The sequence below is a fragment of the Zonotrichia leucophrys genome, chromosome 4, assembly GCF_028769735.1.
Source record: "Zonotrichia leucophrys gambelii isolate GWCS_2022_RI chromosome 4, RI_Zleu_2.0, whole genome shotgun sequence".
In the NCBI taxonomy this organism is placed as follows: domain Eukaryota; kingdom Metazoa; phylum Chordata; class Aves; order Passeriformes; family Passerellidae; genus Zonotrichia; species Zonotrichia leucophrys.
In genome coordinates this window covers 2,358,504-2,383,847 of record NC_088173.1, presented here as the reverse complement: position 1 = coordinate 2,383,847, position 25,344 = coordinate 2,358,504, and the positions used below count along the sequence as shown (strand labels likewise).

General features: G+C 40.4%; 1 protein-coding gene across 5 annotated transcripts in view; it reads right to left on the bottom strand.

The window, feature by feature from the left end:
• Window positions 1-20,666, bottom strand: part of RGS12 (regulator of G protein signaling 12) — an 85,961-nt gene extending 65,295 nt beyond the window's left edge. For 2 of the 5 annotated variants that reach the window (XM_064710243.1, XM_064710244.1), the window contains exons 1-2: window positions 20,517-20,665; window positions 12,990-14,938 (exon numbers count right to left, since the gene is read on the bottom strand). In XM_064710243.1, the coding sequence (XP_064566313.1) occupies window positions 12,990-14,846 (1,857 nt within the window). In that variant the 5' untranslated portion in view covers window positions 14,847-14,938; window positions 20,517-20,665. Of the gene's footprint in view, window positions 1-12,989; window positions 14,939-20,516 lie in introns of all 5 variants that reach the window. The other 3 variants (XM_064710242.1, XM_064710247.1, XM_064710241.1) reach the window with 3 other exon arrangements.
• Window positions 20,667-25,344: the final 4,678 nt, after the last annotated feature.

Below are 25,344 nucleotides of genomic sequence, written 5' to 3'. Positions count from 1 at the left end.
CTGCTCATCCAGGCAGGTGCTGCTGAGGTGGTTCACACCTGCCTCATCCCCTACAGCCACACCAGCCCTTCCTGTGTGGACGGAAAGCTTACACCTAATCTGTGCCACACACTGAACTTCACCCCAACCCCTGACTAAATTCTGCTGTATCCATTACTGCTGCTGCACTGCTGATCAAAACATCAACAAGGCTCCTCCTGCATAAATTTTTCTGTTAGAACAACATGAGTGTACATCTACATCTACTCAATTTCACCGCTAGTCAAGTGTGACGACACTAGTTCTGTGATTTTTTAATTTTTTTTCATTTTTAATCTGAGAATTAGTGATAAAACTATCAGACTACCAACAACTCAGCAAATTAATGGTATCATTAATTGGTACTTGGAAACTAATGAAACAGTTACATGGTAAGGATGCTTAATGGTCTTTGATGTGTTTCTTAAAAAGTAGATGGATGCCCTGAGAGAACTTCAGCTTTCATTGAAAATGAAAGGGTGAAAGGAAAAATATGGAAAAACTATCAGTAGCAGACATATCTATTCAGAATAACAAATACACTTTCACTATTCATTCTGTTTCATCCCCAAAAAAGAATATAAATTGTCCAGTATTTATTTAAATATAGACACTGCCATATGTGATGCTGGGAGATTAAGAACATGCACTCAAAAATTTTTTGAAACATTAACACTACAAACTGAAGGAACAGGAACCAACTGCCTAAAGATTCCACTTTAGAAGCAGATTCTAGATAAGATTAATTATCACCAGATGTCCCATTTTGGAAATAAATGCTGCTTACCTATTTGTGGTCAGAAGCATAACAAAGAGAAAGAGAGAGAGCAAAAAAAACCAACTTGTAAATTGTGTGATATTAGAAAAGAGAGAGTAAATTAGTATCCAATCAAATTTTTTATTAATGGTTTTTTTATATTGTTATGCAAAACTGACTATCGAGCCCTGGGTGGAACAGTAAAGATAACAACAGGTTAAGAAAAAAAGAGACCCTGGGAATAAAACAATGCTTAAGCAATGATTACAAAATAGAAAAATGCACTGAGCTAACTATTTCCCCAACCCATCTGGATAAGAATTGCAATTAAGAAAATATTTTCAACTGACAAAAAACTCTTCCTTGCTCTGAAAAATCAAATTAATCATCTAAGAAATTAAGGAGGGCATTACTAAAAAACCAAAAAAGACTGCAATTCACAAGTATTTAATTTCCTGGGAAGTCTCTCTTTTCATCTTTTCTTGACTCTATTCCAGACACTCAGACTATGAAGGCTGACCTCCTTCTCCAGATCAATTAAAAGAATGACTGTGCATACACACATGTACACAAAGAAGGAAAGAATCACGTATCTTAAGCAAACAGCACCATTTTGGCACCATCATGGGACTGTGAAGAGCTGGAAATAAAAGCATCCATGACTTGAACAGAAAACAGCCATTGAAACTTCTAGAATGTACTAACCAGCACAGCTAAAGAAATCCACTGTATTTGAGCACAGAGAGATTGTTAGTGCAATGACTGATATTAATGTCATTTCTGCAGTCTGTTAGACATAAAGAAATCTTTGTACTTCTAAAAGCCTTTATTACACTATTAAACAGATATTAAAACCCACTAAATTATTCACAATCATTTCAGAACAATACATGTATGACCAAAAACACGGCCAGTTTGGAGCAACCTGGTCCAGTGAAAGGTGTCCCTGGCTGTGGCATGGGGCTTGGAACATGATGATCTTAAGGTCCCTCCCAACCCAAACCACTCTATGAAAAATATGCTCCTACATTCTCTGTTAGCTGCCAAGATAAAACACTGACATTTGCTGCATGAACATTAGGCTGCAGGGTTGTTTGGGTTTTTTTTTTTTTTAACAGAGACTGACTATAAGCCCTAGAACTGTTTATTATGCTACCTTAAATATTCTCTTCCAAAAACAGTGTTGCTAAATCTGTGAAACTCTAAACATATCTAAATAGTCAAGAAAACCTAAGAAATTCTATCAGAGAACAGAATTAGAAACTGAAGTTCACCTGACATTTTACTAAGTGCCTTCACCTTAGAACTTTCAGAAATCCAGAAGCCAACCAAAAAGCACAGAAATTTGTGAAAACAAGTTGATCAGTGAAAAGCATGTGCTACAGCAATACATCCTCTCCTATTTGCAATGCAGATACTTGCCACCCTGCCACTACTATCCATCATGGTGAAAGTATAAAAGAACATATCTCTAAAAGCCTTTATCCTGTTATCATTTGGCAGATGGAGAGGAAAAACAACAAAGGATTAAAGGAATTAAGGTACTGATGCTCTAAAAAAATACATTCCTTTTTCTACTCTTATAAAAAAGTAAAAACTAGAATGGATTGAAATACCAGTGAAATGTACAATCATAAGAAAATAAGGACAATTAAATGGTGTCTGAGTCCTTTATTTTTTTCTAATAAATTACTAGATTACTCTTTTTTTAGGAAAACAGGAAATGGCAAGTGCAAATAGGACAAGGAGAGCACTGAAAACAGGTCACCAGGGGAGGACTGATATAGCAGCATTTTGTGAAGTGTCCAAGTGAGAATGGTTTCTTTCTGAGAACAAGAATGGTGTACAAGAAAAGTACAAATGAAAAAAGAGAAAACATTGTACTTCATTATTAGCAAGGCAGAGGGAGTGAAGAAGGATGTGACTCGTGTGACTGCAAACAGACGGACAGAAAGAATAAAAAGGTTCCAATATAAGATGATTTGCACAACTCTAATTATTTAAAGATAGAACAAAAAAAAGGATAGGCTCTTAAAAGTATTTTTAACAGATAAACAAGTTAGGCAGCAGTTCCATATAAGATTTTTGGCAGCTTAAGGGTTTTGCATGCACCCCTGACCTCTCCTGCAAGCTCACAAATTCAGCAGGCTGTGCCCTCATCTCCACTAACAGTAAACTAGAGTTTACAAGATTAAATAATCCTGTTCCTAAGGCAGATCCACAGACAGTCATGCCAGCATAACTCATGATATTCACTGCCAACTCTGGCCTGAGCACCACAGGAACTCTTTCAAGCTGGAACTACCAAAGAAATGCAACGTGAAACTATGACAGCCAGTATGTGGCCGTAACCTGGAGCCTGAGTGCACAGAAGAAAGTTGATGAAACTTGATCAATTATTCAGAACACAAAGAAACCAAAAACCCCTTCAGAAAACATCTTCAATTAGCTTAAAGGAATTACCAGCTATAGCACAAGCTGTGCTGTGCTCCTTCATCTCCCAGCAAATGCATTTATCCAGTATTATAACTTTGCAACAAATGCAAGAATCTGAAATTTCCATTTTGTGCTAAATAATCTTTGTGCCTCTCTGCAGTTATTGCCAGGGTATCACTAATAGATTTCCTCTCCTCTGGTACCAGTTCTAAAGCTGGAGGTGCAGGAAGGGTTAGCAAGGGAGGATACAGGCAGCTATTGGAGTACAAGAGACTCAGGAAGGGGGGAATTTTTGTTAGGAGTTCTGGCATCCCTGACAACAAAAAAATACAGTGAGCTGGCAGCAGGAATCCAGAAAGGGGAGAAAAGGAGAAAGAAAAACTGTGAGGCTTTAGGCCAGCTTCCAGCAAATTTACAGCTTTTCATGGAAAACACATTATGCTCTGTGATCGTGAGAGGAAACTAAATTTAAGTTTAGGAAACTAAAAGGGACTAAATCTGATGGGACAGAGGTTTTGCCTGCTCAATGGAAGAGCAGCAAGAAGGAAAGGTAAAATATAAGAAGGGAAGCTAATCAAAAAAGTGTAAAAAGCCTGATCATCTACATTTATAGAACTATGCTTTCAAAACTGTTTCACAACAAAAAGTTAATCTCACAAGATTGAGCAAAATAGTTATAAAAGTTTAAATTATTTAAAAAAACATAAGAAAGTAATTTAATGTGATGAAGAAAGTTCTGGGAGCTCTAAGACAAAAGCATCATTACCAGTGTGCACTACTTTTCATGGAAAATGTTTTTCCTCCAGTTCAGGTAGAATAAGTACACTACCCTATGTCCTGGCCATTTAAGAGAATACAAAGGACCATGCACATGCTAGAATGGTCACACAGAACTGCTTGCCTCAATTTAAGGAGCTCAACAGAATTTGGTATGTTCTATGTGTCACAGAACTTAATCATACTAACCATAAAATCACCAAATTTTAATGTGTCCTATTTCCAGCTCTTGAAGCTTTTAAAAACTGCCACTGTTTTTAGGTTTGATTCTGTGACTTTGTGTGGTGAAGTGCATAACAGTTTGGAGCCCAGATACACTGACCATATAATTTGAAACTTCTATGGATATTCAAAATTTACTGAATTTAATCCTGGCTGTTGAGCCCCTCAGCAGAAGGTCAGTCTGGACTGGCAGTTCATCTTTATAAAGAATGCAGGTTTAAGAGTTCAGAAAGAAAGTTCCTGATTTAGACCTTTCTGAAAAGGGATGGGAAACAGGGATGCACACAAAATTGCAAAAATTAATGACAGGATCACAGGGAAAAAAAAAAAAAGCAGCTGATATAAATATTATTCTGCCATCTGTAGTAGTCTCCAATGCTGATCTGGACTGTGTGGCATTGTGCTCCTCTCCTGTCCATTCCCATCCTCAGCATCCACTCCCCTGACTGAGTGTCCCTCTGGAGCAGAGCAGGCCCTGACCCCCCCTTGCCCCTAATCTGGCAGCACCACGTGCCCCCCACCCAAACTGACACTGAAACTCAGAGTTCTGTAAAAGGAGGGTCTGAGAACAGGAGAGACTGAAATATGGGAGATGCTGGGTAAGGATTTCTTGGGTTCTGAAAGAGATAAAGGAATCTGGGGGGAGCTGGGAACAGAGCTGGCTGTGACCCCATCCCCTGGGCTCTCCAGGAAGCAACAAGCGGTGAGCACAGGGCTCCAGGTGTGTCTGTGCTCACACACAGGGCTCCAGGTGTGTCTGTGCTCACACAGAGAGCTCCAGGTGTGTCTGTGCTCACACACAGGGCCCCAGGTGTGTCTGTGCTCTCACACAGAGCTCCAGGTGTGTCTGTGCTCACACACAGAGAGCTCCAGGTGTGTCTGTGCTCACAGAGAGAGCTCCAGGTGTGTCTGTGCTCACACAGAGGGCTCCAGGTGTGTCTGTGCTCTCACACACAGGGCCCCAGGTGTGTCTGTGCTCACACACAGAGCTCCAGGTGTGTCTGTGCTCACACACAGAGCTCCAGGTGTGTCTGTGCTCACACACAGGGCCCCAGGTGTGTCAGTGGTCACACACAGAGCTCCAGGTGTGTCTGTGCTCACACAGAGGGCTCCAGGTGTGTCTGTGCTCACAGAGAGAGCTCCAGGTGTGTCTGTGCTCACACAGAGAGCTCCAGGTGTGTCTGTGCTCACACACAGGGCCCCAGGTGTGTCTGTGCTCACAGAGAGGGCTCCAGGTGTGTCTGTGCTCACACACAGGGCCCCAGGTGTGTCTGTGCTCACAGAGAGAGCTCCAGGTGTGTCTGTGCTCACACACAGAGCTCCAGGTGTGTCTGTGCTCACACACAGGGCCCCAGGTGTGTCTGTGCTCACACACAGGGCTCTAGGTGTGTCTGTGCTCACACAGAGGGCTCCAGGTGTGTCTGTGCTCACACAGAGGGCTCCAGGTGTGTCTGTGCTCACACACACAGAGCTCCAGGTGTGTCTGTGCTCACACAGAGGGCCCCAGGTGTGTCTGTGCTCACACACACAGAGCTCCAGGTGTGTCTGTGCTCACACACAGAGCTCCAGGTGTGTCTGTGCTCACAGAGAGGGCTCCAGGTGCTGTGGACAAAGCCAGAATGAAGGGACACCCTTCAGGCTGCCCTGCACTTGTGTCACCATCACGGAGGGACAGCACCTCACAAAACCCAGTTAGATGACAGAGGGTTAATTAAATGGATCTATCATCATTCAAACTTTAGTGTCAGCTTTTCTGCAGGCTTTAATTACACTCTAATTACCTTTTTTTTTTTTTCGATTGCGGTACACCAGGACGACAAAGAATTCCAATGCCACATTCTCCAGTGCTGATCAACAGATTTGATTACTTTTAAGAATACTTCTTTGCTGATCAGATGATAATAACACATTTCACTCCCTTCTAATCATTACAGTGGCATTTTAAATGCCAGTTAGGCCCATGATACAATGAAGAATGTTGCAAGATTTCAAATAAGATCTATAGGGACTCCAGGAAGACACGGAAAAGAGACTGTCCTGACATGAACATCCAAGTAAATGAAATTGAATGCTTGTCTCCTGTACTAAGGATATTAGGCATAAAACATTGACCCATCTACACTTCAGTACCATCCTCATCCCTTTTCAATAAAAAAAAAACAAAAAAAAACAAAAAAAAAAACCCACAAATGTTGATGTTATTTAGGCATATGAAAAAGTAAGATCATTTTCTCAGTAAAACTAGATAAAAGTATCTTCAAGAAGTTGGAAGTTGGTAGTTGGAAATTGCGGAAGCACAGAAAGACCTTACTATACTAGGGGAAAATGAGAAGAAAAATACACAAAAAGGACATAACAACTAGTTTCAAATAATCTTGAACATTAGGTAGCCATTAGCTGGGAACATTAATTCAGTATAGCCAAATAATCATTAACAATCAAAATTCTGACCAGGAATCACCATAAAAGAAAAAAAAATTAAAGATCAAACAAACAAGAAATAAGCCTTATGAATACATAGTCTGTCCACACATTTTTTAAACTGCTTATAACTCTGGTAACCCATCTCAAAAATAAAATTACAGCAACCAATTATATTAAAATTATGAAAAAACTTTTGGAAAGGATAAGACTGAGCTGACTTCTGATTGGAAAGTAAGGAACTGATGATTAAGTCTTAAAACAAAAATGATATCACTAAGAGAAAGTAGAGAGAAAGACTGCTAGTATTTCTCAGGATAAATATTAGCAGGTATGAAATGAAACTACACAGAAAGTACAATTATGTGGTGTTTTCTTTCCACACTAATTAAACTGCAGAATATATAAGTCAAGTGATACCAAGAATGCCAAAAGTACAAGTTCACATAAGTTTTAGCAATTCCATATTTATATTTATTAATTAAAGATCTTTATTCTATATGGCCCCATTTCTTGTCTAGTGAAAAACAGGTATTTTGCAACTCCTTGTCTCCTCTAAATCTTCTCAACTGCAAGGAATTCAGATCCTTCTTAGTACAGACAATAACTTAATAATTTCCCATCTCAAAGCTTTTATGTTTAAAACACAGATATTAAGCCATTTTTCATTATTTGAATTTATTCTGTGCTAAATGTTATTTTACATGCCATTTTATTTCTAGTGCATAAATTTGAAATGAGGACATTTCACAAAAGTCAGCATCGCTCTGATATTTACTGTCCAGATTTTATCTAATTTCTTTTTCAAAGAAACACAGCCAGCATTATTTGGGTTTTTAATACACTTTGAAAATCCTAGAACCATTTTTAAAATCATTTTAGAATATTACAATTCATATGAAAAGGCAGCATGGAATTACTAAATATTTAATTGTTTTTCATTTTCTCTAAGCAAAATGCAGAGGACCTATTTCCTACAGATGCCTCTTTGCAGATTAATTCACATGAGCACATTCTCAGATCTAGCTTGCTGTTTGGGATTTTTCTTGAGTTCTCTTTAAGGTATAGAGGTAGATCTCAAATCAGATCAAAGCCTATAAATCCAAAAGTTAACATTAAATTGTACTGCATAAGAATAGCAATCCAGCTGCCATTAATTCTGCTTCAAAAACAGCTGTGGTGGAACAATTTAAGCTAGTGAGCAAACAGAATTCTAAAGGAAAGAGAAAAAAACATGTAATTATACAACAAAAAAACAAATATGGGAACCACAAAGCTTTGCCAACATTGTCTCTGCATCTAAAATATCTGCTTTGCAGTCAGTTCACCAACCAGTTACCAACAGTAAAAAACTGCAACTCTTGGACCTGAAGCAAATTACAGATTTTCATCACCAAAAAGAAAAATCATTTTTAACTTGAACAGCATATCTTTTTCAGTAACACTTGCTTTGGAAACAAAGACAACTCTAAAGTAGTTACAGTTAAACTTCTGAACAGAACAGAGGAATAAAAATAGTTGCCCATGAACTAGATTAGCAGGGAAAGATGCCTTAGTGAACTCCATAGTACAGCTTGCCTATCTTCTCTCTTCTACATTTTAACAATATTTTCAGGAGCTGAAATTATGAAGGTTACCAAGCACTTGAAATATTTTATATATATATATGTATCAACTTTAAAAAACCCCACACATCTGCAATACTATTGTCCAGTGAGTCTCATGAAATAAGATTTTCTATATTGTCTTCTTCTAAGACCTACAAATAGGCTCCAACTACAAATTCACACTTTTCATCAGCACAAACAATAATGTGATTGAGACAGAAGTATAGTAAGTGTGAAACAGTAAAGGATTTCTAAAAGCCAATACCCAATACCCAAATACCTAATAACCAAAATTTTAAAAAGCTTTTTAATTACATTTCAATACATTTGTTAAATTCACTTGGAATAAACCTAGGACCCAAATGCCAGTTATCAGGCTCAAGTTGTAAAACCTCTTTTGATCTCAATGTTATACTCACTCCACACTATTAAAACAGACTTTGTTTTTTTAAAAAGAGAATGGTGAGAGGTCAATGCCTAGGATTCTGCCCTTATGGAGAGAGAACTCAAGGACTAAACTGACTGTTATAAAGCTTTCCAGTGGAAAAGGGAGTATTTTCCCAGTAGAACTTAATTTAAAACAGTAATGGGTAGACATATTTTTGGCCAGGCACTAGCCTGAAAACAGAGAGTGAGGGTTGAACAAAATCAAACATATTTATATTAATTTAGTCTAGAGGGAAAGGAATGCTTCCCTGCTCAGCAATTTCTCAAGTCCCCTGCCAATTCCAACATCCCCTGATGTTTTCAGATTGCTTATGGTGCTTTTCACTTGTGTCACCCAAAAATCATGCACAGGAGCGAGTAGGTGAGTGACTGGAACTTAGTGGGATGCTAAAGAAGGTGCAAAGAGCAATGCAACAGCAAAGGCAGGACAGTGCAGCTGGAATTGCAAACAAAAAAGCAGGAATTATTCCATTTCAATTTAAACCATAACCAGGCTGCTCATATTGTCTCACAGACCTCAGCAGAGCATACCCAGCCCCTACCCAGCATCAATCTTAGAGCAATTTAGAAGCTCATTGTCACCAGAAATCTTCCTCAATTGTTCTCAGATTAAAAGACACCTTGCCTTCCATGATTTGCCTTTTCAGCAACATCATCAGGCCTCTCCTTGCTTGTTTCATCTAAGACCTACAGAAGACATGGACGCCACCAAAAAATTCTCATTAGAATACTGATGGTCTCATTTCTTCAACAGAAATTCTCCTTGTCTAATTTCTTCAACAGAAATCTGTTCACATGACACTTTCAAGAAACGTGAAGTTCAGTACAGGGAACAATATGAGAGGTGCACAGGGCCAGAGATATCTTCTGGTAGGTCTCAGTCAAAAGAGGTGGACTAGAACCAAATATCCCTGGTTTAGTTCTTCTCTTGCCATGCACAGAAACCTTTTTAAAAGGTTTTAGAAAAAAAAACTAAATACAGCAATTGTGAAAGCATGTGTTCAGTAACTTGGCGATAATTCATAATTACAACATTTTAAAGAAAACAAGAAACCTCATGCTGTCCACTAACAACAAAATTAGGACTTTTTAACTATTTTCTACGATTCACACTTATATTGAATTTTAAAATGCCATATAGAGAAAATTAGTATTTTAAAAGTGGGTTTGCCAATTATCATAAAATTAATCACAATTCTAGTCTGTGAGCTGAAAACATCATCACTAGAGGGGAAACACAGCTCAAAGAATGTGCTTACTTGCTTGCAACAGAGGTCTGAAATGCCATTTCTATTCCTACTCACAAGAAGCACTTCCCAGGCTCAGTTCTGAAAGTGCAATTTTAAATAGATATGTTCACTTACACTTTCTCACATCTGCTCTTGCGTGCTGTACAATTCACAAATGTTTTGTAAGTGCAGCCATAAAATCTGGAAGCAGTTTATGCCCATCTTACCCCCCACTAGCATTGTACAGTGCAGCATATTTTTCAGAATTACATGCTGTGATCATCACTGTTTACCTGCACAGCAGCTCTGCTAGAGCAGAATTGCATCCAGCAACTCATGTGTGATGAAAATTCCGAAGAAGACAGTGTTTCATATGGAATCAGAGTCCATCACAAGAATCTCTACCTCTGCTAACCTTTTCTCCCTCTAGTGGCTCCTACATTCCCAGTCATAGGATGTTTTACCTTCAGTATTGATGTAAAAGACAAAAGCAATTAAAGTGCTGTTCTGCCAAATGAAGACTTAGACTCAGCCACCAGGTTGTAAAAACATTAATGTAATCCTATGTGGCCACTTTATACACTTTATTCTGTGACTGGAATGAGTCTGAGCAAGCTGTGTAAAATAAATCCTTACCACTTAAAAAGGTCACAGGAAGTTGAGAACATGTAATTTTCTGGAACACAGGAGCTAACCCACCTGAATAAAGGTTTGGAATGGGCAGTTTCACCTCATCCCTTGACACAGAATAATAAAAAAGTCTGAATTTCTCTCTTATGAAAATGAACTAGGGCTCTAAGATGCAAATACAGATTTTCCCTATTTCTGCAGCACCTGAAGAACAGAGGTATGATAATCAGTAATAACATCCTCTGATTATTTACATGAAAGATTTAAGATGAGAACATTGTACAACTTCATCTCTGTGAATTACTCCAAATATTCTTTATGAGCTTTTCTCATCAGTTTCAACAGCCTTCAATAATACTGAAAAATAAAATTAAAATGCAAAAGAGGGTCTGTAACTTTAATGAAGAGATTAAATGCTAAAGCCATGTAGGAACATTTTAAATGTGTCTTGCAAAAAAATTTGTCATTAATCAAAGAACAGAATGCCTATTTTATTATCAGATAGACTCAAAAGGGAAGACTGACATACTTAGTATTGGTTTATGATGATCTGAATGATACAGTAGGTGAAATATTATTACTCTTTAGCCACATGTAGAGCATCTTTCATCTCAAAGCGTAAAATTTGCTATGAGATTTTAATTAGTATAATCTTGACTTCCATGAAATAAGTGTTTCTGAAAAACATCTAATCCATATTACTGTAGTGGACAACACTGCAGACACAAACTTTTTACAGAGACCTTGAAGGAATTTCAGCAGCATCCAATGCAGCACTTGGGACCAACATCCACCATGCACCTGCACCAGGGGCTGCACATAAAGAGGACTTTTCCTTGGTCCATCAGCAAAGACTTCAGGGCAGCAGATAGAATTAAGTCTTAAGTGGTTTGGGTGGGCAGTGTTTACAAATTTAGTGTTTCTGTTTAGCTTTTGATTCACACTTTTTGAAAGTGTGAATCACCTTGAATTTAAGAACACTTGAAATTTAATTTTATTGTGGCTCTGGAAAACATTGCTGCCTGTAGCAGCATTTACCTTAACAATACACTAGTGTATAACTATTATACATACTAATTTATTTCTTTTTCTTTTCAGCACAAAAAGCATACAATAGAACATACACAAAAGCTGCCTGCTTTACAGTGCAGGAAAAGCAATAAAAAATATTCTCTCTTTCCACACCAAACTCAAAATGCTTCTAAATTCTGCAACCTAATCCCCAGAAAGGTTTTGTTTCTTACAGTATGAAACAACTAATGAACCTCCACTGTCATCCACTTGATCAGTGGTTGTATATTTTTAATGAAGTGAGGAAAAACCACATTTTTTTTCAAAACAGATTTGGATAGCATAATGGACATCTGAAACAATAATACCAGCAATACACAAAACTTTCACATACACTCTTTTTTATGCTTTTTGTGCTGAAAATAAAAACAAACAAACTAGTAGATATAATAGTTATACACTGGTGTGTTGTTAAGGTGAACACTAAGCCTGGAATGACAAAGCTTCCTGAAGGCTAATTTGGAGTATAAGATTCTGTATTTCCCTGGAGTCAGCAAACATTTCAGATACAAAACTGCTGCTGATCCTTTCAGTATCAGAACAATGGCCTCCACTTTACCAGAATTCCAGTTATCAACAACAGACTCCCCTGAGATTAGCTCCCTCAGCAGCAAAATGTGTGTGTCACAAAGGGTATGTAATCATCCTGAATACTCTTCCCACACCTTGTTTTGTTTTTTAAGTCTCCTCATTTTGTCTAATAGTAGACAAAACAAGAAGAAACAGTATTTTGGAATAAAATTTGAATTAGAGGCTTGCTGGCAGAATGTTAGATTTGTCACCTACCACTACCCATTTTTTATGTCGGTTTTTAATGCTACTTGTATTGAGAGGTTTGCTGGACTGAAGTTTGTAATAAAACAGTCTTATTCACTTAAAAGTATATAATCCAGGTTTCTGACTAATGATTAGACTACATTTCTATAAAAATAGATGGCAGTAAAATAACAACAGTTGCAAGCCAGCCTTCTACAAAAAGGAACCAGACTAAAGATGCAGACTCTTTCCATTCTTTTGCAGCTTGAAGGTCAGAAGAAACTGAAGTTGCTAAAATGTCATGTCTCCTTTTCATTTCAGTGCCACTGAGACATTTGGAAACAATGAAGAGGCAAGAAGAAAAGTGAGAAAGCCCTAACAGACAACACTTCCAGCAGAAGTACAATTCCAGAGCTGCACTCAATTTAAGAGGAATATGAAACGCCTCTGCAGACGAGAGCAGAATGTACTATTTTCTTCATCTGAAATTTTGTAAATTATATAATACACCTTTCAATTTTAATATGCAAATATTACTGTGCAAAAGTACCATAGGCAGATGGGTTTGGGTGTGGGGTTTTTTGATACTGTTAAGAACCAACACCAGCATGTTCTTACCTTTTTATCTTCTTTAGATTTCCTGATACTGTGTGGAGGGCCAAATTTGTTCTGAATGCAGAACATCTTCTTGGACCATTCACTTTTGTGAGATTTTAGCTGTGGCTGACCAAAGCTGCCATCGACCCTGTATCTGTCAGCTGGAATCTTACTCATTGGGGGAGGAAGGGTGCCACAGTTCACACTGGACCAGCCATCTGTGGAGTCGGTGTAGGACTCCTGGTCGCTGGCATTGCCATGCTGCCACTCCTGCAAAACGTGCACAGGCAGCCACCTCTGATTGCCCAGGCCTGCAGCGTTTTTCTTGGACGGGGGCACTGAATTTCGGGAGGAAACCAATGGAACTTCAATACGAGCAGAAGGGCTCAAGTGCTTGCTTACATTTTGGGACTTATCGTTCTGAATTACTTCCAAAGGGATGTTTCCCTCCTGCTCGTGGTAGAAGCCATTCCAATGGGAAGCAGGCTGATTTTGTCCCCTTCCTACTGGATTCTCCCATATGCTGCTAGGAATGTGTTTACTTGGATTGGTTCCTAAATCAACCACCAGAACTCTATTATTCTTTTCTTCTTGGTTGAAATTTCCAATCCCACTGTCACTGTTACTGCTGGTACTATTATTCTGATGAGCATCTGCATCACCATCGAGGAAAGCCCTTGCACGCATTCCCTCTATCAGCTCCCCCATATCCCTGTACAGGACAGAAATAAACTGCAGGACAGGGAGAGAGGATGTTGGAAACTCCAGACAGCCATTGGTATCTGGATCTGCTGTACATTCCAGTCCAAAACGTCTCGCTATACCCTGGTGAATTTTGTGATGAAATAATTCAGGATCCACCATAAAAACATGGCAAGATGTCCTCAGGACCCCTTCATCCTCCTGAGCCAAGCTTGCATCATCATTTGTCTGCATTGTAACTAGGCCAAAGAATCTTCTATCATCCGGGCAAACAGCACTGAATGCCAGTTTCTCTGCAGGATATTCTGCCACAACACCTGATTTGTCACTGCAGAGCTGAATACAGTCATGCATTATCTTCATCATCACCAGGGAATGGATTTTCTGCTCTGCCCGCAGGCGTCTCATGCACCCACGAATGGCCTGCAAACTCTCTGTTTCCAAATTTGCAGTTGTCGAAGGAAGTTCGATGGAGCCTAAGTAACCTACAATCATGGCAACATTCAAAATGCTTGCATCTAACCCAAAGTCTTCTGCACTCTCCAGTCCGATTCTAAAAACTGAATCATCATTCAGAACTTTGGCTATTTCTTCCTTTGACAGTATATTTGGATTGCTTACATTCTCATTGCCAGTTTCAAATTTCATAGCAGCAGAAACTGGAAATGATCTTTGTTTTGGTGCAGAATTATCTGAGTTTCCAGCACAAAGAGCAGGATTCTCAAAAATCATGTTGAAAATGCCACCAGACTGCATTTCTTCGACAACTTTCTCAGCTCTGTTTATACCCAGAGCTTTGGAGTCAGGTTTGGGTTTCAGCCACCCCTTCCCATCATAAAAACCAACTTCTTCATCGCTTGAACATGAATCCAAATGACTCATCCCTTCAGCAATGACCATGTGTAGGACTCCAGAACATTTCCCTATAAGTTTCACTACATCTTCATGAGAGGCTTTTTTCACATTGATTTCATTAACTGCAAATATCTGGTCTCCTGCTTTAAGTCCAACATAATCTGCAGGGCTTCCTTTCATCACACAACTAAGAACACAAGGGGCTTGTCCAGAAAGGGTAAAGCCATAACCTGCTCTTCCTCGAGCAACTTCCACGCTTCTTATCCGTGGAGGAGCATGCATGTTGAGCCGACGTTTGACCGTCTCTCCTGGTCTGTACATTTTGGACTTTTTTTTTTTCCTAAAATAGGAAAACTTTTATTTAGTCCAGTTTTTTGTCATGTTTCAAGAGTACCACTCCATCTGATGAAGATCTAAAGAAAGAAAGAAAGAGAAGACATTTTAATTCTCATCATATTTCAGGTTTTTTAGCACCAAGTATTTCTTTTACTGTTGAGAAAAGATTGCTAGTGAACTAACCAAAAACTATTGCCAGAGAATTAACAAAACACTCAGAACAGTTTGAAAAGAACAGGTACCACGGTGCTCATTTTAGTGATAAGAAAGGAGTTGCAAATGTAAATAAAGTGGCTGTCCAAGATGACAACATGACAGAATGGCAAAGAACAGGATCCAAGTCTTTTGATGTACAGTCAGTGTTTTTTATACTAAGCATGTTATGTCTTCCCCAACTCCCCCCCATTGCTTATTATTCAATTTCCTTCTGGCTTACTGCACCATTATACTACCACTGCATTTTACAGCATAGAGAAAATCCTTATTTAAGCTCATACATCCTTTCCCAGCAAAACAAAAATGAGAGCTCATGCTCATCTACTCAGCTGTACCTCACCCCCTTTACGCAGCATACAGAAACAGGTACCACATGTATCATGTAAAAGGGATTAATTACCCCTAGAGTTGCCTGTATCTCTCCACTGACTGTAAAGGCAGCTCAAAATAAGTATCTGACCAACTTCCTTACATACATTTCACTTACATATGCAATGACAAGTGGGCATTCACTCATGTATCAGACCAAAGGGATCCAAGATCAGATTTACTGTTACACCCATCAATTAATCTACTCAAAACAATTTGTCAGATAGCAAACACTGTAAAAATGCACTTCAGGCCATCATTCCAACACCCATGTGTTTTAGTTTAGCTTAAACATTCAAAAATAAAAGAAAAAAAAAAAGAGTGAAAAAGACACATGCTGCCAGCATTAATCTAGACATGACTTTGCAATTAACATATAACAGCTTTGTATGAACAGCAAGAAGTAGAATATTTCACTACATTTGAGTGTCAGCACTGAAGTCTGGATGTCTTGTTCTAAATATACTTGAGCAAATTCCATTGTTTTGGAGAGGTTTCCTCCACTAAGCAGGTTAAAATGACTAATACAAATAAAAGAAATGACAACTTGTTCAACTTTTGAAACTATCTCCTTGTTGCACTATATGAATCCTCATTTCCAGGGTCTGGAGGATGACTGACAGAAAAACCCATGGGACTACAGCTACATGAAATTGCAATAAACTCCATCTGAGCAAGTGAGAACTAATCTGACAGTAATTACTCTGAGTTGGTCCACAGGCTTATCCTTTACTCAGTCACATCGTAACATACTTAAAGTGTATAACATACTTGAAAGCAAGAATCTTGCATATTTGGGCAAAATGCAGGCAACATTTTAGATAAATACATTCACAGAAAGATATAAATACACATACACTCAGAGACAACACATTTCTTTATGATATCTAAAGTGGTAAATTAGTGGTGTCCCACTCACTACTTGCATGGTCAAAATGACCAAGAAATCCTACTGACATTGCTCTCAGCTACAGAAAAAATAAAAAACCCACACTCAGAATGTGATTAGATCCACAGCACACTACTTTCACTGTATTTCTGCCTGGCTTAGAACAAACAAGGCAATTACTTCACAAGTTTTACCAATTAAAAACCAAACCAAACCTTAAATACAATGTAGAATTATAGTCTTAATTACTTATCTACATTTGAACTCCTTGATTACCAAATTTAAGAAACCACTGCTGTTTCTCAAATATTGTGCTAGATACTCAACTGAAGGATGTAATTCTACAGGATCCTTCCAAACCTAAAATAGGATAGATTTCAAGATACACTTTTTGAGGTTTACTTTTTTGGGGTTCTTTTTAACAAAGAGACATCAGGGTTTTATGTCTCCATGGTGCAGCTGTGACTATTCACTGTAGAATGATTTTTGCAAATTGTTTTAATATAGTAATTATCCAGCTTCATTAACAATACTTTTCCTATAATTTGAGACAAAAAAAACCCACTCTGGCTTTAAGAAGTAATGAAACTTCACACCTAACCTTTAAATGGAAACTATAACATAAGAAGTGCTTTGCAAACATTTTACCAAACTTAACTCTTACATTGCTGTAAGAAAGCCCCATCAATTGGCATCCTGTCTCATTTCTTAAATGTTGTTTGACCCTTTCCTGATGGAGCTAAACTTGGGAATCAAGAGGTCACTGTTCATTCAGCTATCTCTAATTAGGTCTATTACTTTTTGAGAATGGCCATTAAATATTTCAAAATATAGTTTTCAAAAAAAATAAACACAGAACTAACAAATGCCCAACGGTAAATAGAAACCTTCTATCTAGGAGCATGAATACATATGTTCCGATGTTCAATGTTCCAATTTGCCTTACAGTGAATATTTCTGTTTTCAGCTGTGTGGAGAATAGCCTAATGTGACCCCTGGGTACCCTCTGAATCTGTGCTGTTAACCTGGTCACCACAAAGCCCAGTAGTATCTGGCACCTAAAACTGTGCTACTAGCTTCCAAGAGCAAAGGAAACCATTAAGAGAGCATGAGATTATAAATAATCTCCTTTTAAAAATATAATAAAAAACAGTTGTTACTAAAAAACTTGAGATTCAATATATAATGTTGAAGTGGTTGATAAGAAAAACAGGTTTTTTTACAGCTAATCTATACAGCTCTCCAATCTATAAAAAATATCTTAAATGCCACTATAAAAACACACAATGAAAATAGAGTTAGGCTGCTCTTGGGAAGAGGCAAACCCCAACATTGTCTTACATCACAATTCTGCATTTGCTAAGAGAGGTTTTCCTTTCAACTCTGTTCACAAGTCAATTTACCCATTTTCCTTCCTAACCTATGACCCTTACACATCCAGCATTTATTGTAGATGATAACTACTGACAATGAAATGTCATTCAAAAACCTGACAATTATAAAAACAAAACAGCAGGCTGCTAACATGTTACTTTCCTCTAATACTGATGTTCCAGAGATATGAAGACTTTCAGCTATTAATATATTTGTGAAATTTTGTAGGTGCAAAATTAGGAACTAATTCAGCATTACAGGGTTTTTGCTATTAATGTGTCTAGAATCTAAAAAACCCAAAACAAAAATATACCAACCAAAGACAAAATGTATTACTTCACTAGATCACCTCTTCCCTCCCTCAGTACCTGAATATTACTGTGCAATTTTTATGCTAATTACACCCAGGACAAACAACATCTCATTAAATTTAATCTAGGAAACTTCAAGACGAAGGACAAATATATCTCTTCTGCAAGAACCCTCAGCATTTCAAGTATGTTTTACTGCAATAATGGCATGACAGGCAAATAGAACAATTATGAAAATAATGTTTTCCCTAAGCAGAGATTAGTTGATTGTCAAATTGTTAACAGACTAGTTCAAAACTAAATTATCAAGTTATCTAATTGCTAACTTTTCTCCTAATTTCTCTGCAGACTTGAAACCTGGAGCTGAAGAGATATGTCACAGAAGTGGCACAAACTTCCACAATTCTAAAGTAAACTTGTCTGAATATTTTTTTCCTGTAATAAATTATAAAACATATAGCATATCCAGTGAAACAAAAACACCAATTCACTTGCACTGATATAAAGCTTTGTAGCTTTATAACTACAAAATATTACACAGAACATTTCTGGCAAAAACACTAATATGTGCACATTAAGAGTTGTTCAAGTATCTGAAATAACATAATTTGTCCATACACGTCAGCTTTGACACAAAACTGCAAAACAAAACAAAGCATTCAAGATTTCAGCATTCTGGTCTACCATTTGGATCAATTCTTTGTGGGGTATAATACAGCAAAAATACCAGTTAGTTGAAAAGTACTGCATCCCACAAACACTGCATTTCTGTATGGAACGCTGCTACATATCCATGTTAGCTTTTCATGTCATTTTCAAACCCTCTGCTCCAAAGAAAATAACATGTATTTGCTTACTTCCAAGGGAGAGAGGTGGTTTGTTTCCTGCTCCTGCTCTTGTTATCTCATAGCAACAAAGAGAACAGAAACAGGAGGCACGCTCCTGCTGCAGCCCATGTTAAACTGTAACTGAGCAGCGCAGAGGGCACGGGGCAGCCCCTGGAGATCAGGAGTACATGACTGACCACCACCACCTCCCAAAAAGCCTCTGGAAATGAGCTGCTGCTCAGCACTGCAGGATCCATGTTAATGTGCAGAGACACTGTCTGGCTTCATTCTGTCTGGCTTTATTTTGTTTTTCATAGTAGGACTGCAAGAGAATAAAGTATGCAAAGTGGAAGTGCACAGAGGAGAGGGACTGTTCCCTCATCTCTCACACAGGTCTTGAAGTAATGCAAAAGACTCTTCAGCATGGGTGCCAGTTGTTGAGGCAGAGCTGATGCCAAGTCCCTACAAACTTCAAATGAAGCTGTCACATTTGAATTCCACTAACTATTCAAATGTGGTACATGTTTATAGACAAGTTACACAAGAAATGTAACAGCACAACCTGTAGAAGACAGCTACCAGTTGTTTGAAAACTTGGGCAGGACAATGTTTTAATAAAAAAATCTCATCAGCATTCCACAATTGGCAAGACAGACCATTATGTTTCCTTTAGGTGTATCTAAGTGTGATAATTCAAAAAACACTGACTGCAGTTAGTAACAGCAGGCTAAAAAGTTGTTGATAATAAAAACTCTTCTCCCACTGCAGACAGTGTACGAAGTGTAAGGAACACAAACAGGACATTCGCTGTTTTGTCTGACAAGACTCATGTGAGCAAGGACCCAGTTTCCTAAAGCAGAGACAGTCATGCGCCGACAACTCAGACTAATTTATCTGCCGTATTCAAGAAGGTGGAAAGGTTTTGTTCGCAGTTAGGCATTTTCCCCGCTGCTTTTCTTGCAAATTCGTTCCAGAACTGTTGGGACGCCGCTCAGAGGGGCGGCACTGGGGGCGGCAGCAGCGACACCTGGGCGGGACGGGGACACCGGGACGGGCCCGGCGGGCTCTGCACAGCCGCTCGCACGGCCCCGCCGCCGCTGCCCCGCTCCCGGCGACGCTCCCGGCGCTGCCCTCGGCGGGTGCGGGGCCGTCCCGCGGGCACCGGTGGCGACCCGGGGGACGGCGGAGCGGGCGGCGGGTCCGGGTCCGGAGCAGCGCCCCGCGGGTTACCCATTAACTGCCCGGCTCCCGGGGCAGCCGCTTCCCGGGGGGTGGAGCTGCGGGGAGGGGAGAAGCGGCACCTGAGCCCGCAGGGACGATTTGAAAAATCAAGCGGTAAAAGACAGGAGGGCACGGAGCACCCGCGCCCCCCCCCCCCCCCCACGGCGGGGGAACCGGCGCCCCCTCCGCGCTGCGCTCCGGGGGTCGCGGGCAGCGCCGCTGCCCGAGGGGCGCGCACAGGGGCGGCCAAGGCTCCCGGCTGCCCCCTGCCTCCCCTCGGCCCCCGCCGCCGCGCTCCCCTCCCCCCGTCCCCCCTCCCGCCGTCCATCTGCCGTCCCCGCTCCTCCCGCCGCATCCCAGCGGGGTCCCGGGCCGGGCGCTCGGCGGCGAGGGGGATGGGAGAGCCGGGCGGGCTGCGGTGGGCGCTGCCCCGCTCGGACCCACTCACCTCTGTCCCCCGGGACTCCGGCTACTCCGTCGAGGCAGCGGCTGTCCCGGTCACCGGGGAGACGGCGCCGGGCTCGGCCGCACGGCGCTGCGGCGACTGGCTGTCCGGCGCTGTCAGTCACCGCGCTCGCCCGGCGGGGTGGCGGTCGGGTTCCCGGACAGAGAAAGGGGAGAGACAATACCCCGCGCCGGAGGACTACAGCTCCCGGCGTGCCTTGCGAGCGGCCCGCTCGCTCCGGCTGTGGGGAGCTGGCCGCGCGGGGCATGACGGGGCGCGTAGTTCTCTGGTCTCCCCGAGCCGCCTCGCCTCGCCCTGGGCTCCGGCGGGGCAGGCAGTGCGCAGGCGCGGGCTGGCGGCGGCCGTTCGAACGGGGCCGGGAGCGGGAGCCGGGCTCAGGCTCGCACTCGCACCTCGGGCGCGGCGGACCCGAGACACAGAGCGCAGCCCGTGCTCCGGACCGTGTGAGGGGAGGGACCGACAGCCCGCGGCTCGGAGCGCAGGTGGGGCTGGGAGCCGCCTCAGCCAGGTGTGCCGCGCCTTTGAAGGGCGGGAATAAAGCGAGACGGAGCGCGGGGTGAGGGAGCGGCGGGCGCTGCCTGCACCGGCAGCCTGAGGCGGAGCGGGCACTGAGGGGTCACTAACGCCTAAAGGACAAAGGTGTGTGCCAGGGGGGAGCTTCACCGCCCGGTGGAGCTGGGCACAGGCAGCAGGTGCTCAAAATACACCGGGGACAGCTCTTATTTTAAATAGGAGAAATAGGAAGAGGGGGGGAAAAAAGTTAACGTCAGTTAAGAAACTCGTAAAGAATGTAAGAGTCAGAGAAAGGGTAGAATTAACCAAATCTCTTTGACTTTCCCGCAGAACCTGAAAGCATTTTGTGATCTTAGCAGAAGAATGTAATCTTTCATTGTTAACATGTACTTGTAGCAATCCTTTGTATGTGGGGTATTTAATTTTTTTTCTCTATGCACAGGAAACCTGACACTGAACTTACCAGGCACAAGTTCAAGGAGAATTCTTACCTTTTTCTGGGGATTTTTGGTTTTTTTCCCCAGTCTCCAGAGCTGTATATCTATCCCACAGCCATTATGTCTGTAAGATAGCATCTAAATTGGAATACTGTGGCTTAATGGTTTAACTTCAGTCATTTGTCTAATTCTTACCCAGTCTAGGAAATTGTTTCTTAATAATTCCATCCTGAGCTGAAGTGCTTACAGGATACCAGAGTCTTCAGGAAAAACAAAAACACAGGGCAAAGGAAAAGGCTCTTTGGAAAAACAGAGGATCCTGCTCCTCTACTCTGGCCTTCACCTTCTCATTCTGCTGGTTTTTTTCTTTGTCAGTCCATCCCAAGGAGGTTTCTACCAATCTGAGACATTTCAGATCGACCTAGATACCAGTTTTGTTATCTCTCTTATCCAGTTTTATGCGAAAAGCTTCTGAAAAGAAAAAATAATCAAATAAGCGTTACGTCTTTTTCTCATCCTCACAGAAGATATCCTGGCAGATCAGTGTAACAGATTTCCAAACTTCTTCAGATGTACTCTGTCTCATATAAGTAATTATTAAGTCCTTAGGGAGGCTAAAAATTCAAAACTCAAGGAAGAAAGTTGAGTGTTGACTTTAAACCTCACAGTTGATTCTTTCAGGTGAGGTACAGTAATTTTTAAAAATACTCCAGTGATTTAAGTTGGCCCAAAGAAGCTATAATCCTTTATCCTTTTGGCTGGGAAGATGTCACAGGTAGAGAATTGTGTTCCACAAATCCAAGGTGTTGGTTTGGGTTGCCATCCCTTAAGAGCCCAATTATTTCCAGCTGCCACAGGAGGTTGTCAAGACTTTATATCTTTTGCCACTGTCTCTGTTGCTGTGTTACCCCAACCGATCTAGGACTGGCTTGCACAACCTCCTTGCCTATAGAATGGGAAATTGATCAATGTATTTCAGTCTGACCTTGTAAACAGCTGAAGAAACTGAAGGAAATCTTTTGGAAAGTGACAAGTGGAATGGTAAGTATCCCACAGAGGTAACTGCAGGTCTCCCACTGAATCTTTATGGAGTTGATACACAGGTATCCTTTCGAAGAGGAGGGATGCTAAAATGTGTCATCAGAATCTGCTAACTCTAAACTAATTACTCCATGTCCGTGTCAGATTACTCCTTCCAAATACCTGAACCTGTTGTATTTGTGATAATTAACAGAATTGTTTGCACTTTGTAATAGCACAGGAGCATGTAATTAGTCTGGCCTCACACAAGGTCGTTTTGTACCACAGCAGAATTTCCTATTTAAGTCATACTCAGGAAGGAAGCAGTGAGAGCTGAGGGCTGACGTGCCCACAGGTGTGCTCACACACCCTGCTTGCAGTCAGAAAAATCCAACTCATCCAGAACGAATTTGGTGCTTTGCTTCAGTACTTTTGGAAATGGTGATTAAGACTTCATGTTATAATCTGGAACAAGGTGATTAATGGCCCCTCAGAAATCCACACAAGGTCTCAGCTGTAACTTACTGTTTTCTCCACTGTTGGAGACAATAAAGGAAGCAAGTGTGAAACAAAGTGATAAGGATTTGTGGCTTTGGGGCTGGAAAAGCTTTGGCTTGTGAGGCTAAGTAGCTTAATGTTGGGCATAGAGACATCTCAATCACACCAGGGGTGGCTGTCACCAAACAGCCTGTCAGGCTTCATCTGGAGAGGTTTACAATGCATCCTGTAATGGACTGTGATCATTGCTGTCACAAGCACCAGATGAGAAGGCAGAAAATAAACATAGTCCAGCATCTGACACAAAGTCTGTGGTTTGAATTACCATTGTTTAATTACCTTAGTTAAAGGAATGGAAGTGTTGGTTGTTCCAAAAAGGTTTTTGGATATACAGAAAAATCCTCACATAAATATCACTTTTATCATTTAATGTTTTCAACCTTTTTAAAATAATAAAAATGTACATGATCAGTGTCAAATGCTTGTTCAGTTTACAAATGTGATTCCAACTTTCCTAGCTTGATTTTGTTCTGAACAGCAGGGAAGACTATGTGTCATATACAGTGTAGTTAGCTTGGCCAGTTAATACACAGCTGGGAGCAAAGTCATTGTTAAAGAACTTATTTTTTAAATTCCAAAGCAAAGATCATGTTTTGTACATTGAGGACTGTATGAACACACAGCCATCAGGATCTACCTTGGTCTACTAGTTCATCTAACTTTTCCTTTTATTTTGAACATAGTTTTCTACCTGGTATGAGACGCTCCTGGCAGTGGGAAATGGAAGAAAATATTTTTGTATAAATGTATTTTGGTTTGGATGATAGTGTTTCCCATCCATGCATGCTGATGTACAAAAACACTTACTACAGGGAGCTGTGAAATAGTAGGAATAAAGGGGGATGGATACTGCTCCTGTTGAATCTTGACTGGCCAATAGAGGACATGTCCTCCCAAATTCTATTTAATGTTAAAAGGATTGGTCCTTGTGCATCTACTTGGCTTTGTACTTGTGTCCTTACCTACTATGATACTTAATTAAACATTAAAATATCGTTAAATAGATTTTGTGTGGAAAGGTTCTTTTGTGCATTTAAATATATGAATGGTGCCACTGGCAAAATTGAAGGTTCAAATGGTAAACTGTCTGGAACAATTTTTTGTGTCTGAAAATAGGCACAGCCAGGCCCTGGTCCTGACTGTGCCTTTGGAAAGCACCACAATATAAATATAATTTTTAATAGCCTAAGTAAATTAATTCCCCTACAATAGAATGTGCTGTATTTATTTTCCCAAAGTCACTAACAGAGTTCAAATGAAACATTTTGCTGTAGTCAAAAACTGAAAGCACAGAGTAGTGCTCACTGATGTCAATTTTTCTTTCCTTAAGTATAGCTACATGTTGTTAAAGGTGATGTCATGTTAAACCTGCAGTGCTGAGATGAGCAACCCTAATATATAGAACCAAAACATCTGCTAAAATATCAACTTCAAGGACACAAGAACACTTAATGCACTTCTGTCAAGAACTGGAAACCCAAGAATTGAGTTTGACCTTACTTGGTATCAGTGAAAGCACAGAAACTTCTACACCACTATTTCTTGTGGGCAATGAGTTTATGCCCAAAATTCCTCAGTTCCTGATAAATGCCTTGCTGAGTCTAAATGAGTGTACATTTTTCATTTCATAATGTGTCATGGACACCTTCTAATATTGTTAAAACACATACACCAAAATGTAAAAAAAATTCTGGTGGTGTTTTTTTCTTTAAAGGGATTGTTTGTTTTGTTTGTTTATTTGATCTTTAAGCCTTGAAGCTTTAATGGTTTAATTCAAAATTGCCTAATTAACCTGGCTTTGTGGCTCCATTAAAGCTGTGTCTCTTGTCCCTTTGAGCTCATGTAAACTGAGTGTCTTCAGTTCCATTGGGCTTAAAAATGTATATCATCCAGCAGCTGAATTCACATGTTCTGAAGAACTACTGTGTATTTTTGGTTCTGTGAGGGAAAGGGATATCTCAGGGAGTTATTCCTCGTGGTTCTAAGTACCATGCAAAAAAAGTCATTGTTGTCTTATTCTGCAATACTCACAGAGGAAGCAAGCTCTATCCTGGCACCTAAACAGCAAGTTAAATTGGGATCATGCATGATATCCTGCAGTGTTCTGCTCCTGTCTCCCTCTTTTTTTCTCTTTGGAGCCATTTCCAGTGTGACTCACAGGTTCATGCACCATGCAAGGGTGATACATCAGGACTCTGCTGGCTGAGGTATCACTAAGCTCATGTCCTAATGATGAGGGACAAATGCCAGTACAAAAATGCCCCTCGTATCCCTAAACCTCG